At 36.4% G+C, this 17,212-nt stretch overlaps 1 protein-coding gene across 2 annotated transcripts in view; it reads right to left on the bottom strand.

The window, feature by feature from the left end:
- Positions 1-17,212, bottom strand: part of QSER1 (glutamine and serine rich 1) — a 95,104-nt gene that overhangs the window by 43,439 nt on the left and 34,453 nt on the right. For both annotated transcript variants that reach the window (XM_081279971.1, XM_081279972.1), the window contains exons 2-4: positions 8,078-8,190; positions 7,557-7,718; positions 707-4,399 (exon numbers count right to left, since the gene is read on the bottom strand). In XM_081279971.1, the coding sequence (XP_081136097.1) occupies positions 707-4,399; positions 7,557-7,718; positions 8,078-8,190 (3,968 nt within the window). The remainder of the gene's footprint in view (positions 1-706; positions 4,400-7,556; positions 7,719-8,077; positions 8,191-17,212) is intronic.

Below are 17,212 nucleotides of genomic sequence, written 5' to 3'. Positions count from 1 at the left end.
TTATAAGTAATTTTTTTGTGTGTGTGGTGCTGGGGAATCAAACCAAGGGCCTTGTGCATGCAAGGCAAGCACTCTACCAACTAAGCTATATCTCCACTCCTGTTATAAATATTTTTTTCTTGGAATCTTCCTTAAAATAGTAACTTTTACACTTACCTGTCAATTATTTACAGAAAGACAGTGCTTCTTAAAACATTTCCTCTATTAATCATAGAATAAAGTGAAACACATACCCAAAGATTTGATATATGATTTGAGGCTAGTAGAAAATTGTAAAGTTTTATTTTAATTAGATCAGTAATGTGCATGCTGCACACAACAGTATTTAAAAGTAAAATGCCAATCTTCAGGTAAAATTGGCATATCAAGAAAATATGCCAGGTTTACACAACAGGGCCCCCAATACCATACCTCATATCCAAAAGCTACCTTAAAATGTCTCAGATTAGAAGTCTAGATAGCATGCTGTGTGTTAAGCTATCTGTGGCAAAAAGCCAAGAAAAATCAGAACTACTCAACCTAAAACAAAAACTCTCCTAGGCAGGGCAAATGCTAAATGTTTAGGCATTATGTTCTGAAAATTTATTTTGCAAACGTGCTTTAAGCTAAAAACAAAACAAAACAAAAAAAAAAACACGTAAATGGTAGGTTATAGCTAGAAAAATAATAGTAGAAAGTCTTAACTGTGAATTATTTAAAACTTTACCTGTTTTCTTCTTTTTATCAGAATCTGCATCCAAAGCAGTTAAAGGAGTAGAGATGTTTTTATAAACATCATGACTGCATACAGCAGGATCTTCTTCATCAGAAGAAAATGAAGATAAATGCTCCAAGTTTTTAAGTTTGTTGCCAGCTTTTTCTGATGGACTATTATTGCCTCCAGTTTCAGACACTAAAGGTGTGGGTGTTGTAGATGAAGTTTTTGGAAGTGGTGGGGGACAAAATGTACGAACAATCTGGGTTCCTGGTCGTCTGGTCCTGTTAGGCATTCGGACAGCAAGAGTGGAAAACTGTTGCTTGGGTCCAGATTTCAGAAAATCTAAGAAAGAAGCAATAAATCCTGTTTTGACTTCTGGTTGTTTTTCCTCTACTTCTTTGATCTTCTGTCTCATTTTTTCTTGATGCTGATAACCATCATGGCAGCTTTCTGAGGAAGGAGGAGTATAGGGTAAATATATATCTGTTCCCATGGGATTCTGGCGTTTGCCTTGGGAAGGTCTTTTCAGATGTTTCTGATTATTGTTGTCTTCATCTTTAATTTGTCCTTTTCCTTTAGCTTTTTTCTTTGGAAGGTTAAAATGTATTAGATCTTGGTTTTCTTCTTCAATCTTGACACTGATTGCATCCCCAGGTTGGGCCATGGCCAACAGTGCAAGTGCACTTCTAGTGGGGTTCACTGACACATTACTATCATCAGCACCTAAAGTAAATTCACTCTCTGATGTAGCACTTTCTCCACTTATGCTTCTACTACTAGAAACAAACTCTTGGTTTCTGTTATTATTTAATGTATTATCAATGGGAACTTCACTGTCTTCTTCAGATTCATTACTGGTAGTAGACTGTTTCTTGAATGGGCCAGAGTTTTGTTCCTGGACTTCATGACTTGGTCCAACTACTGCCGAAGTTACTTTAGTTGGTATATTTTGACCAGGTGTTTCAACATGCTGTTGATCAAGAGTCATTTTTGACTGAAGGGTAGGTATGGATGAAAGGTTTACAGTAACCTGATTTCCATTTAAAGAAATATCATCTATATTCTGTGGCTTTCCTACTGTAGCTGTTATAGAGTTAAAATCTGAGGTCACATGCCTGACATCTAATGCTGGCTGAAAATGAGATTTAGAATCACCACCTTCAACAGCTTGCATGCTTTCATTTGAAGCTGACTTGGGAAAATCAGAAGGTGTAACTCCACAAGCTGCTGCTGTAGCTGCTAAGATATCATCTACATTTGATAAAATATTTCTTTCATCACTGAGAAGCATTGCCTCTGGAAAACACATTGATCCAAGAGAAACAAACTGGTTCTTTGAATCATGTTGATTTGTTTCACTGAAATGACCCTTTGTTGGAAGATGCTGTAATGGTTTTGAGGGTTCAGAGAGGTCCATTTTCATAATTTCAGGATTTTGAGGATGGATCTGCTGTTGAGAATGATCACCATTGCTCTGAATAATATGACCATCCAATTGAAGGAAAGGATTCACTACTTGTTGAGGACTTTGGACACGTTGAACTTGTAAAGACGCCTTTACTTGTCCTAAACCTGCCTGTAGTATTGACTGTTGAAGAATCTGTAAATCACAGGCAGAATCTAAAAGAAGCTGTGTATTAGGAAGAGATGTCTGGTGGCCATGTCCTAAAGCATGATTTGGAATTTGAATCTGAGATGCATTAATTATTTGATCATGCTGTTCCTGGACCTTGGCTTCATGAACCTTATGTATAAGAGAATGCTGTTGGCTTAGGTCTTTAGCATTTAACCTTATTTGTGGAGTCTGCATTAAATCAGTTTTCTTAAGATCAAGGGTTGCTCCATTATTGGCTTGGCCAATTTGTTGGTTAAGTTGTGTCACTGAACCAACCAAGTTTTCTTCTTTTTTTGACCCTTGTGGAGTAATCCCAACAACTTGATCTTCAAGATGGGAATTACTTCTGATCACACTCTGAGAATATCTGTCATCTGCCTTTGACATTTTATAAGTTGATTCTTGAGCATTGATTTCCCCATCAGATAGCCTTGGGGTTGATGTCTCTAAAGACGACTGTGGCTGCAATGCCTGTAACTCTTGAATTGGAAAATCATCTTCTTGCTTTGAAGATGTATAGACATTTGAGTCAAGTTTTCTTTCAGCATAAGACTTTGGATCTGGGGAAGGTATGTTATTCTGTAACGTCTGACAATGAGTAGAGGATGCAAAAGATGATGACTGGATTGCAGGCAAAAACTTCTGGGACTGGGAAGATGATGAATCTTGAGTCTGAGCATTTTGAGAAGAATGCATGGAAATATAATTCTGGGTTGAGCTAGAGTCTGGCAATTTCTGAGCCCGTGAGGCAGAAGAATAAGAAAGAGAAGGGGCTGTCAATGTCAGGGACTGCCCTGAAGCATAGCTTTCTGAAGGACTAACAACTGACAACACTTGTGATTGAGATGAATAACTAACCTGGGTCTGGCTAACTGGTGATAAACCCTGAGAGTGACTAGATGAATAACTTTGAGACTGACTGACTGAAGATAGATCTCTTGTATGATCAGGGTAATTCTCATTTGTAACTGAAGTTAATACTTCTTGTTGATTGGATGAATAACTGAGTGTCTGACTTTCAGAAGTTATAGGCCGAGAAGACCCAGAAAAAGTCAATGTTTTATACAAGGATGGCAATTTCTCCACTTTGCTGGACCTATAAACCTGTGAATGAACAATAGATGGCACATTGTGTGGCTGTACTAAACCATAATTTTGGGACTGACTAACTGATAACAGGCTTGGTAGCTGTGCTGTAGAATAAATCTGTGCTTGACCTGATATTACAGAACTCTGGTTATGTAAAGGTTTGGCATAGGTTAGTGTTTGCACAGGAGGAATTATACTTTGAGGTTTTGGGATCTTAGTTGATATTAGTGGTTGTTTTGTAGAACAGCTGTTTATTTTTGTAGTAGGAGCAGCATACCCTGATGAGGGAATTGCAGATGAGTAAGATTGAGCAAGTTCCACTGAAACCTGTGGGGTCTTCGGTTGCAATCCTCCATTGCTCACCTGAGGAGAATCTCCAATTGGGCTACAGGTTAAGGATGACTGCCTGGTTGTTTCCTGAAAGCTAACTACACTTGTATTTGATAGATAACTATGTAAGGAATGCTGTGAACCAGTCAGTTGTGACTGAATAGACTGGGTACCTGAAGGCCGCTGATGGTGTTTAATAACACTACATTCTCGAAGAAGAGCTCTTTCAATGGAAGCAGTAGAATTAGTGAAAAGGGTTGAACTGTAGGCTTGAGGAGTCTGCTGGGCTCCCCCAAGTGCTGAAGGCAACAAACTAAATTGAGGTTGTAAAAGATGGGGTGCAGACTCTTGAGCTGAACGATATGTTGAAGACTGAGGTGGTATGCTGTTACTTAATGCAGAACTGCCCAGGCGCTCAAATGCCAAAGCAGTTGGAAGAGTTCCCTGGGAAGTCTTAATTTGTAACAAAGGGTCATGAGGATTTAAAATTCCATTTGATGTAGTGTTAAAAGTTGAATCCTGAAGCACCAAAGGTGAGGTGGTGGCAAAGTTTCTATTGCTAAAGGTGGTAGGATGCTGATAAGCAGAAGGGGCAGATGGTGGAAGAGTTCCAGTGGTTGGCAAAGGTCCAGTAACAAACAGCTCAGTTGCTGCTGAGGAATGCATACCTATGAAGAGAAAGCAAAAAGATTATTATGCAGTTATAGAACAAATAAATAAATGCTTTCATTGAAGTGAATTATGTAACCCTCAATTCATCAAAGTACAGTAAGGTTGGGCTGGGGTTGTGGCTCAGTGTTACAGTACTCGCCTAGCACATGTGAGGACTTGGGTTTGATCCTCAGCATCACATAAATAAATAAAATAAAGGTATTGGGCCACTTACAACTAAATAAAATATTTTTTAAAAAGTACTGTAAGGTTAAAAGCCTCATAAGTCAGTTCTCTATGTAAATATTGAAAATTATATTTCAAAGTAGCTCTCTTTCTTAAAACAAAAATAATTTTATAAAGGTATCAGTAATTCATGTCTTTATTGTAACAGAATACAGTTGGACATGGCCATATTAAAATTAAGAAAACTGGGGCTGGGACTGGGGCTGGGGCTCAGCAGTAATGCACTTGCCTGGCACGTGTAAGGCACTGGGTTTGATTCTCAGCACCGCATATAAATAAATGAAATAAACATCTATCAACAACTAAAAAAAAAAAAAAATTAAGAAACCAGTAAAAATGTATGTAATCAATAGTGATTAATTTACCTTAAGTTCCTAATGCAAAATACCAATAAGGTAAAATGTACAAAACAGTAAAAGTGAAAATCAACAGTAAACTGCCTATATCCAACATGATAAATCAATCTAAAAATAATAGTGAAGTTAACATCGAAAAGGTTTTTATACCAAAATATATTCATTTTGAAAATCTCTCTCATTTCAAGGTTGACTTCCTATATAACAATAGACTTCCCCAAAACAATAAATGAATAATTATTATGGAAGACTGATCAGAAATTAATTATGTCAGTAGGCTGTTAACATAGCTGGACAGCATTCTAGCCACACACAACGAAAGTATACAACTTTTTTAAAACAATATTTTGTTTTAGTTGTAGTTGGATACAATACCTTTATTTTATTTTTTTTATGTGGTACTGAGGATTGAACCCAGTGTGTCATACGTGCTAGGCGAGTGCACTACTGCTGAGCCACAATCCCATCCCCTACAACTTTTTTTTTTTCCTAAATTCCTTTTTTTTTAGTTGCTGATATAACTTCTGTCCTCACACATACTAGGCAAGTGCTCTACCACTGAGCTACAACCCTAGCCCTAATATACATACCCTTTTGATCCCAAAGTTCCACTTCTAGAAAATTATTCCATAGGAATAACTAGACACAAAGAGATTTGTGCAAGCTATGTACTATAGTTCTTAAAATTATAAGTACAAACAACCAAAACACATAAAAAACTTATGGCATATCCTAACAATAAATATTGATTAGGTAGAAATATATGTTTTGACACAGAAAAATAGTCAAGAAGAATAAATACCAAGCTATTACTTCCTCTCTAAAAAAAGTGGAACTATGTGGCATGAACTAAGAAAGTTGAGGCAGGAGGATCAAAAACTACCTGGCCAACTAAGCAACACCCTATCTCAAAATAAAATTAAAAATAAAGAAAAAAGGGGGGAGGTCAGGGCTTCAATCCCTGTCCACCAACTTTCTCCCCCCAAAAAAGGGAAGAAAGGAAGGAAAAACTGAAGCTATGGTTTTAAAATACTGTTGTATCTTATACTAATCACTAATGATCTCTTTAGAAGCAGGGGGAAAATGTTGCTAGGCATGGTAAGAGGCTCTATTAATGGGATTTATATCAGAATGAGTTATTACTTAAAAATATCTTCTCAGGGTTGGTAGTATAGCTCAGTGGTAAAGCACTTGCCTATCATGGACACAGCACTGAGTTCAACACTCAACACAATAAACAAAACCCTTACATATGCTGACATTTCTTCTTTAAAACAAACAGCCTCTCCCAAGAAATTTCATGTCATTCTACAAAAAATAAAAATATACAGTAATTTTTAAAATGTTGAAAATTTAAATTGAAAAAATCAAATAAAGAAAAGGTTCATATGGGCCTTATAATTATTGTTAAAAATGAGTATAATAAGCTGGGCACAATGACACATGCCTGTAATTCTAGTGACTCGGGAGGCTAAGGCAGGAGGAACTCAAATTGGAGGCCAGCCTGGGAAACTTACTTAAGACCCTTAGCAACTTAGTAAGACCCTGCCTCAAAAGAAAACACAGTAGTAAAGCGCCCCTGGATTTAAACCCCACTATCAAAAAAGAAGAAATGAAAGAAGGAAGGAGAAAGAGAGGAAGAGGGAGAGCAGAAGGGAGGAAATGAGGAGGGAAGGAAATGAGTATAACATAGTATCAACTGTAATGCTTTCAAAATTTTTTTAAGATGCTGGGATTGAGCCCAGGGCTTCAAGCATGCTAAGCAAGTGATCTTAACACTAAGCTACAACCTTACTCCCAAACTTGTAGTGTTTTTTTTAAGTGATGATTTGATCTCTTTGATCAAGGATAATTTTATAGAATACTAAAAATGAAATGATCATAAGATTATTATTTTACTGCAATACATACCCTGCCAGAAGACATTAAAATAATTGAAATTTAATTTTTGCTCCTTCCAAATGAACAAGTATTTAAACTGCCAAATACAAACTTTACATCTGAGTTTATCTTTAATGATTACCAACCCTGGCCTGGGGTTGTGGCTCCATGGTAGAGTGCTTGCCTAGCATGTGTGAGGCACTGGGTTCAATCCTCAGCACCACATAAAAATAAATTAAATAATAAAATGGAAGTTTTTTTTTTTTTTAAAGTTAGTCACAGGAATCCTTAAAACAAAAACAAAAACAAAAACAGAAAATAATTACCAACCCTTCAATATGAACTTGCTAGTTTTCAGAATGCTAAAACTGAATTTCTGTTTACAAATTCTTGAATTTTATCTATCTTAAAATTATTAAAAAAAAAAAAAAAAAGAAAGAAAAAAATTCCAGGTTTTAAAGCCTTTGGAATTCACTCTCAGGCACACTACCATAGTGATAGGGCCACAGAAGTGTATTTTTTTTTAAAGTTGTTGATGGACCTTTATTTTATTTATTTGTATATGGTGCTGAGAATCGAAGCCAGTGCCTCATGCATGCCAGGCATGTGTGCTACCACTGAGCCACAACCCCAGCCCCAAGAAGTGTATTTTTGACCAGTAATTTTTAGAGGACTTGAAAAAAAGAATCACCTGTCTGCCAGGATGGAGCCCTGAATTGTGGTAAAAGAGTAGGTCCTGAAGAAGCAGCCTGAGCAGTTCGGGACTCAGCAGTAGAGAGAAAATTCATCACGGAAGATTCCTTAGTGTTAGTGCTGACACTGTTCACGCTAGTATCAAACATTCCTGAAAGACCTACAAATGAAGGATAAAATATATCTCAAGGTAAAAATAAATACTTTAAATAAAATTATTTCCCTACTCTATTTCTGAAAATTGAGGTAAAATAATTCTATAATCCTAAACTGTTTTACTTTCAAATAGAAAGCAAGTATTAATTTGACCAAGCATATTCATAACTTAAAATCCCTAAAGATGCATAAAAGATGTCTCAATCTATTAATTACAAAGGTTTTAATGTCATTTTCATTTTAACATTTCCCCTGATATTTCCTTTACATATTATATTTATAACTCAAAAGATGAAAATTGATTTTTTTCTTATTTACTAAATGTATACAGATTCATAGTATATTTCACAATAGAACTGTTACCAGTTGGTTGAGATGTGGAGGCATATCCAGGAATCTGATGAGAGGCTACAAATGTCTGTCTCTGAAGGAGATCTGTTTCAGACTCTGAGGGATGTCCTTCTTCATAACTTAAACTAGAGGATATTAAAAATCAGTAACCATACAATGGATTCCACTATTATGTATAATTATAATGCACCAGTAAAGTAATCAATAACCAAATACACAGAGTCCAAACCATATCATCAACAAATTTCTAGAAAAACCTTTAAAAGTCATAAAAGTTGGCCAGGAGTGGTGGTGTACACCTGTAAGCTTGGACTTGGAAGGCTGAAGGAAGAAGATTGCAAGTTGGAAGCCAGCCATTAGTGAGAACCTGTCTCAAAATTTAAAAAAAGAAAGGAGGGCTGGGGATGTGGCTCAAGCGGTAGCGCGCTCGCCTGGCATGCGTGCGGCCCAGGTTTGATCCTCAGCACCATGTACAAAGAAAGATGTTGTATTGTGTCCGCTGAAAACTAAAAAATAAATATTAAGATTTAAAAAAAAAAAAAAAAAAAAAAGAAAGAAGGAGTGGGTTGGGGATGTAGCTCAGTGGTAAAGTGTTCCTGGGGTCAACTCCCGGTGTCCCCCCTGCCCCTGCGAAAAACAGTAAACGTTGTCTCAACCAAGAAGCACCTGGAAGTAGCAAATAAAAAACAAAAATAGGGGGGATAGTAGAGGATAGGAAAGGCAGCAGAATACAACAGACATGAGTTTGTCAATATGTAAATCAATGGAAGTGTGACTGATGTGATTCTGCAATCTGTATACGGGGTAAAAATGGGAATTCATAACCCACTTGAATCAAAGTGTGAAATATGATATATCAAGAACTATGTAATGTTCTCAACAACAATAAAAAAAAATAGTAGAAATCTTTGACCAAATTCCAACCTGCAGATATATATAATCTAATTTAACAATACTGTCACAAAGAAAAATTAATTGAAAATTTACTACACAGAAGAATGATGCATACATTTTCCTTAATTCAACTTTATCTTGAACAGTCTTTACTAGCAGAGATAACATGACATAGTACAAAGAACATCCTGGAAACCAGGAGAGCCTAATTTACTGTCCAAACCTCTGGATTATAGTGTGATATATATATAAGTGACTCAATTACTGTCATACTAATTTCCTCATCTATATGAAGAAAAAAACCAAATTATCTCAAAAGCCTCTTCAGTTCTAAAATTCTATGGAACATTGGATAGTTCAATAAATAATTAGGGAGATCCAACATGGCGGCGGGTGCGGAGAGATCAAGTCTCTGACCTCTTCAGCTGTGCGGGCATAGGGAGTCGTAAACAGTCTAAATGCTGTTGCTCAGGATCACTAGGCAATGCTGAGCTGACGTGGATCTGGGGTGAACAGTCTGGGCCTCTCAGAACACACACTGAGCCCGGATCGGCTGAATTCAAGCTCCCGTTTGCCTGCTTCCCGCAGACAAACAGCTGTGACTCAGCACTAATCCATCCCGCTGAAACAACTGGTCGGCCCTTCTGATCCTACGGAGGTAAATGCCAACCGAGCCTTCATAGGCAGTGGCCACAGGATTGAAACGGGGCTTAGGAGAGACAGTCAGGACCCATCTGTTGCATTGGTCACCCGGCAAAGGGAAACGAACTGTCGCCATTTGCAAGAGACACAACCATGGCAGAGAACTGACGTCACCAGACTGCGGCGGAGGAGATAACTTCATTGAAACCAGCGGCTACAGGTGTGTAATCCCCTAGCCTTCCTTCTCCACACATCGAGGAAACCTTAAGGGCCCCTCCCAGCTCTCCCGTGAGCTGATAGCCAGACCGAGGGAATCAGGAGTGGTGCGGGACCCGCGGTGCGGAACTCCCGGCTACCGATCCCACCAGTGCTGACAACTGAGGTCTCTTCTACCAGCTACCGGGGGCGTGGCTAGGGAGGGCAAGTAAAATTTCCTGAGGATTCTCAGCCCCAAGCTCTACAAACTTAGGGTCTGAGGGAATGGCAAACAGGGAGTGTGTGCTCAGGAGCAGCAGACCTGACGTGTAGCCAGTATTGTGGTGAGCGTCACCGATGAGAGGGGCCTGGCTAGAGGAAAAGTGGGGAAGTGACTAGACACAAGAAGAGGCCCTAGGCACTCAGGATTGGAGACTCGCCCAGTCTGGGAGGAGGAGCTGCTGCACAGTGATTGGTTCCCACGTATTGACAGGAGAAGCTTGGCCTGGTGGGCACAGCGCCACCTACTGGAAGAGAAGTTAATCAAACTCTAAGACTGCATTTATTAGTTTTCTTTTTTAATTTGGGTTTTTTTTTTCATTTTCATTTTTCTTTCTTGTTGATTTTAATTTTTTTTTAAATTTTTTCTTCTAATTTTAATTTTTATTTATTATTATTATTATTTAAATTTTTTTATTTCCTATTTTTTTCTTCTTTTGTCTTTTCATTTCTTTTCAATTTTCTTATTCCCCCTTCCTTGAATTCTACCTGCTTACTCTCATTCTCTTTAGTGACTTCTTCTCTTCCCTTCTAATATCTTTCCTCCCAAGCATCAAATAAATTTATAGGAGTAAACAGTAACTCAGCAGTCAAACAGAACAAGAAGTAACATGACCAGCATGAAAAAGCAAGAAAGAAAAGGAAGCTTAAAGAGGATATGAGACAGCAAATTCAAACAGTGAAAGAATACATTGAGAATGAATTACATAAACAGATAAAGGAGATAGAGATTATAAAAAGAAATCAAACAATAATTCTAGAAATGAAGGAAACTATAAACCAAATTAAAAACTCAAATGAGAGTATTACTAACAGAGTGGAGCAAGTAGAAGCCAGAACGTCAGATAATGAAGACAAAATATATCATCTTGAAAAGAGTCTAGCCAACTCAGAAAAGCAGGTAAAAAATCACGAGAAAAACATCCAAGAGATATGGGATAACGGGATAACATAAAAAAACCAAACTTAAGAGTCATCGGGATAGAGGAAGGTATAGAGATTCAAACCAAGGGAATGAGTAACCTGCTGAATGAAATAATTACAGAAAACTTTCCAGAAATAAAAAAGGAAACGGATATACAAATTGTAGATGCATACAGGACAGAGCATACAAAATCACAGTAGACCAACGCCAAGACACATTGTTATGAAGATATCCAATATACAGAACAAAGAGAAAATTTTAAAAGCTACAAGAGAAAGGAGACAGATTACATTCAGGGGTAAACCAATAAGGTTAACAACGGATTTTTCATCACAGACGCTGAAAGCAAGAAGGTCCTGGAACAATGTATTTCAAACACTGAAAGACAATGGATGCCAACCAAGAATTCTGTATCCAGCAAAATTAAGTTTCAGGTATGACAACGAAATAAAAATCTTTCATGATAAACAAAAGTTAAAAGAATTTGTAGCCAGAAAACCAGCATTGCAAAGCATCTTGAGCAAAATACTACACGAGGAAGAAATGAAAAACAATAACCAAAACCATCAGTGGGAAGTGCCTCGGTAAAGACAGAGGGAGAGGGGAAAGATAATCATGGAGAAACAAACTAATTTTTTTTTTTTTAAAAAAAGGATAAATAATCAAACATGGCTGGAAGTACAAACCATATATCAATAGTAACTCTAAATGTTAATGGCTTAAACTCTCCAATAAAGCGACATAGGCTGGTATCATGGATTAGAAAAACAAATCCAACAATATGCTGCCTCTAGGAGACACATCTGATTGGAAAAGACAAACACAGGCTGAAGGTGAAAGGATGGGAAAAAATATAGCACGCACACGGTCCTTGTAAGCAAGCAGGGGTGGCCATCCTCATATCTAATAAAATCGACTTCAAGACTAAGTTAATCAAAAGGGATAAGGAAGGACATTATATACTGTTAAAAGGAACCATTGACCAACAAGACATAACAATTATCAATATTTATGCACCAAATAATGGTGCTGCGACATTCATAAAACAAATTCTCCTCAAGTTCAAGAATCAAATAGACCACAACACAATAATTATGGGTGACTTCAACACACCTCTCTCACCATTGGACAGATCCTCCAAACAAAAGTTGAACAAAGAAACTACAGAACTCAATACCACAATCAATAACCTAGACTTACCTGACATATATAGAATGTATCAACCATCATCAAGTGGATATACTTTTTTCTCAGCAGTACATGGGTCCTTCTCAAAAATAGACCATATATTATGCCATAGGGCAACCCTCAGTAAATATAAAGGGGTGAAGATAATACCATGCATTTTATCTGATCATAATGGAATGAAACTGGAAATCAATGATAAAAGAAGGAAGGAAAAATCCTACATCACATGGAAAATGAACAATATGTTACTGAATGATCAATGGGTTACAGAAGACATAAAGGAGGAAATCAAAAAATTCTTAGAGATAAATGAAAATACAGACACAACATATCGGAATCTATGGGACACAATGAAAGCAGTTTTAAGAGGGAAATTCATCACCTGGAGGTCATTCCTCAAAAAAAGAAAAAACCAACAAATAAATGAGCTCACACTTCATCTCAAAGCCCTAGAAAAGGATGAGCAAAACAACAGCAAATGTAGCAGAAGGCAAGAAATAATTAAAATCAGAGCGGAAATCAATGAAATTGAAACAAAAGAAACTATTGAAAAAATTAACAAAACTAAAAGTTGGTTCTTCGAAAAAATAAATAAGATCAACAGACCTTTAGCCATGCTAACGAAGAGAAGAAGAGAGAACTCAAATTACTAACATACGGGATGAAAAAGGCAATATCACAACAGATGCTACAGAAATACAGAAGAAAATTAGAAATTATTTTGAAAACCTATATTCTAATAAAATAGAAGATAGTGAAGACATTCATAAATTTCTTAAGTCATATGATTTGCCCAGACTGAGTCAGGAGGATACACACAATTTGAACAGACCAATATCAATGGATGAAATTGAAGAAGCAATCAAAAGACTACAAACCAAGAAAAGCCCAGGACCGGATGGGTATACAGCGGAGTTTTACAAAACCTTAAAGAAGAATTAATACCAATACTTTTCAAGTTATTTCAGGAAATAGAAAAAGAGGGAGCTCTTCCAAATTCATTCTATGAGGCCAACATCACCCTGATTCCGAAACCAGACAAAGACACCTCAAAGAAAGAAAACTACAGACCAATATCTCTAATGAACCTAGGTGCAAAAATCCCCAATAAAATTCTGGCGAATCGAATACAAAAACACATCAAAAAAATTGTGCCAGGCGATGGCTCTACGGCTGAGCCACAATCCCAGCCCCTGCCCTGCCTTTTAAAAAATTCTGAGACAGAACTGCTGAGGCCGGCCTCAAACTCACAATCCTCTTGCCTCAGCCTCCCCAGGCTGGAATTATAGGCTTGCACTAGCACACTTGGCCTCTCTCAACAATTTTATAAGATATGATGTTTTGGGGCTAGTTCAGTGGTAGAGCTCTGGGTTCTACCACTGCAGGGTGTGTGTGTGGAATACATACATATATAGAGAGAGATTTAAAAAAAAATATTATATGGTATATGGAGATGGGCCAGCTGTGGGATATTGAATAACACATGACAAAAGACATATTAATAAACTGCCTTCTCGTTTGATAGAGTTGCATAGTTTGTGAAAAATTACAAATGATCACTAAAGTTGGATGACTATAATTTCTGTTGATACATAACTCATATAACATATAATTGGCTACTTAAAAATATATAGCTCAGTAGTATTTAGCATACATACATTCATATGTTTATAATATGAATGATATGGTGGGTCAATTTATCTGTAAGTACAATGGAAGAAAGATTATTTGTGATATAAAATTTGGTTTCAGTAAAGCAACAAAAATCTACTGAATCAAGAAAACCAATTAAAATCCCAAGCTTCTCTTATAAAGTTGAACACAGTTACCATACGGCCTAGCAATTTCACTCCTGGAGAACTGAAACAAATGTTCACACAAAAACTTGTACATGAGGGGCTGGGGATGTGGCTCAAGCGGTAAGGGCGCTCGCTTGGCATGCGCGCGGCCCGGGTTCAATCCTCAGCACCACATACCAACAAAGATGTTGTGTCCGCCGAGAACTAAAAAATAAATATTAAAAAAATTCTCTCTCTCCTCTCTCACTCTCTCTTTAAAAAAAAAAAAAAAAAAAAAAAAAAAAAAAAACTTGTACATGAATGTTCAGAGTAGGTAGGGCTGGAGTTATATAGCTCAATGGTAGAGGGCTTTCCTAGCATGTGTAAGGCCCAGGGAGCAATTCCCAGCACTGCCAAGAACAGAGAGTCAAAATATAGAAATAATCCATATAACCAACAATTGATAAATGGGTAAACAAAACGTGATATTGCCATACAATAGAGTATTATTCAACCACTGAAAGGAATAAATACTGATAGCCACTACAAATTAACTAGCCTGGAAAATATTATACAAGTGAAATATATCAAACACGGAAGATCACATATAATTCCATTTATATGAAATGTCCTGGATAAGCAAACCCATGGAGACAGAGTTACTGAGACTGCCTGGAACTGGAGATAGGGGAGAAATAGGAAGAGGATGCTGATAGGTATGTTTCTTTATGAGGCAAAGAAACTGCTTCAGAATTGGATAGTAGTGATAGATGCACAACCCTGTGAATATCCTAAATACTACTGAGCTATATACTTTTAAGTAGCCAATTATATGGTATATGTTATGTATCAACAAAAATTATAGTCTTCCAACTTTAGGGATCATTGGTAATTTTTCACGAACTATGCAACATATCAAACAAGAAGGCAGTTTATTAATATGTCTTTTGTCATGTATTATTCAATCTTCCACAGCTGACCCATTTCCATATACCATACAATAATTTTTTAAAATCTATACATAGGGTCCTGGGGGTTTGGCTCAGTGGTAGAGCCCTTGCCTAGCATGTGCAACTTCCTGGGTTCAATCAAACAACACAGCAAAAGACAATGAAAAAAGGTCTGGGGATGTAGCTCAGTGAGAGTGCTTGCCTAACACACAGGAGGGTCCTGAGTTTGATCCCCAGCATTGCTTCCCAAAAAATATCTGTATATAATGCTTATGGTTTTAAAATAGATTTCAGTTTTAAAATAGATTGAAATAATCTGATATTCATTGTTTGTTGAGGTTGTTTATTTTTTAAACAAAAGTTAGATTTTTTTTTCCTTAATTCTGCTAGGAAAAACATGCCTCAAACATGTTTTTTGTTTCTAATTCCTTAAACCAGTACAAATGATTCTTTTGAATAAATGTATATTTATTTAAGATAGGATCTACTGTGGCTCATAGATCTTCCTAACACCCAAGACCTGAAAGGCCTGATTGAATGGTGGTGGTGGGGGGAGACTTTTACCATCCGCCTACAAGCTGTAAACATTACCTGAGCTGAGGCCTAGAGAGCAGGAATGAGCTAAGAGATATGCCTCAATCTTCATATTCCCAGCCTAGCATAAAAATTTCAATCTTCCTTCCTCTTCTTATATACTCATAAGTGGGTTATGGACTCAATCTTAAGGATAAGGAGGGTCAGAATTTTGCAGGAGAAAGTATCATCTCCCTTCAATTGGATTTTTTTTAACCTTTTCCTCAAAATCAAAATAAACAAAACCAGATTATTTAGTTACCACTTTCTACTCTGTTTAAGTATGAAAATCTTTTCCTTAGCATTTTCATTTAACCCACATGGTTCCAGTTGTAGAACACCCATGAAAGTTTAAATATACTATACAATATATAACTATGATATGTAATATAATACAAAGATTATAATTTTAATAATTACAATAATTAACATTGATAATATTAATTAATTATATATAAGCTCTAGATTATGCTTCCCAACCTATTTTAATATGCCTGTGTCAATTTTGTTGAAATATTCACAGAACTGAAAACTTGGAACTTAATGGGCTAATTTACTTTAATAAAAAATAAGATTTTTTTTTTTTTTTTTTTTTAGTACTGGTGATTGAATCCAGAAGCACTTTACCACTGAGCTACACACCCAGCCCTTTTTATTTTGAGACAGGGTTTTGTTAAGCTGCTTAGGGCCTCATTAAACTGCTGACGCTGGCCTCAAACTTGGGATCCTCTGGTCTTAGCCTCCTGAGTCACTGGGATTACAGGAGTGCACCTCCATGCCCACCAAGAAAGTTGCTTTAAGGCAGATGAGAAAGCTGAAACAAAAAACTCACCAAAAATGGCAAGTCAGGCATTTAAGATGGTATATGATCATAAGAAAAATGCTTTGAATATTAATAAGCTATCTTATGATTTATATAATGATAATAACGTATAAACCTACTCCTTGGGTAGCACTACCCTTATATCTATAATGCTTAAGAAATGAAACACATTCTAAGTTTCAAAGTCAATTAGCAAGGGTTCCATGAAATATGTTAAATCCCAAGTAAACAAGTCAGTACTTGCATGTAAATTACTTAAGCACTGAATGAATGATTTTACCTTAAGAAGCTATCCCACTTCCTTCTCTTTGTGTTAAAAGAATATAGCTACTAAAAACTAGAATATAATAAAAACAGAATTCTCCTTAAGCTTTGAAATATTAGTCTTATACAAGCAAACAAATAATAAATAAGAATATATTAAGTCTTACTTAGATAGATCAACTTGCAGACTTAAGATGAAAATTCTGGATTCAAAAATCAGAAGTTCCAATTCAGTCTTGATGCTGCAAATAAATGCTTAAAGACTTGGGCAAAGCATGTAATCTTGTAGAGTACTAGTTTTCCTATTTATAAAGCCTAATGCTCTTTGTAGTTCTAATATTCTGAGTGAAGATAAATATTTTCATTTAACTAGTATATGATAGTATTTACTATAAAATTTATACAAAAATATTAACAGTGAATCCACTGAAATAACTTTGTATTGGGAGTTCTAGCTTATGTCTCCCCCACTTATACTTATAGACAGAATATTTTGTAGAACTATTTTATTTTAGCTAATCATTGTCTGAGAATTAAAAAAAACTGTATCCTAAGAATAATCAGCCCTATTAGAAATTATTTATCATAAATTTGGAAAATAAACTAAAGAACCTTGAAGCAAATGTGTAACAGCTG

Source organism: Spermophilus citellus (genome assembly GCF_964194105.1).
Source record: "Spermophilus citellus genome assembly, chromosome: 2".
Classification (NCBI taxonomy): domain Eukaryota; kingdom Metazoa; phylum Chordata; class Mammalia; order Rodentia; family Sciuridae; genus Spermophilus; species Spermophilus citellus.
The sequence above is the reverse complement of the archived record's forward strand: the minus strand, read 5'-3'. Positions and strand labels throughout refer to the sequence as shown.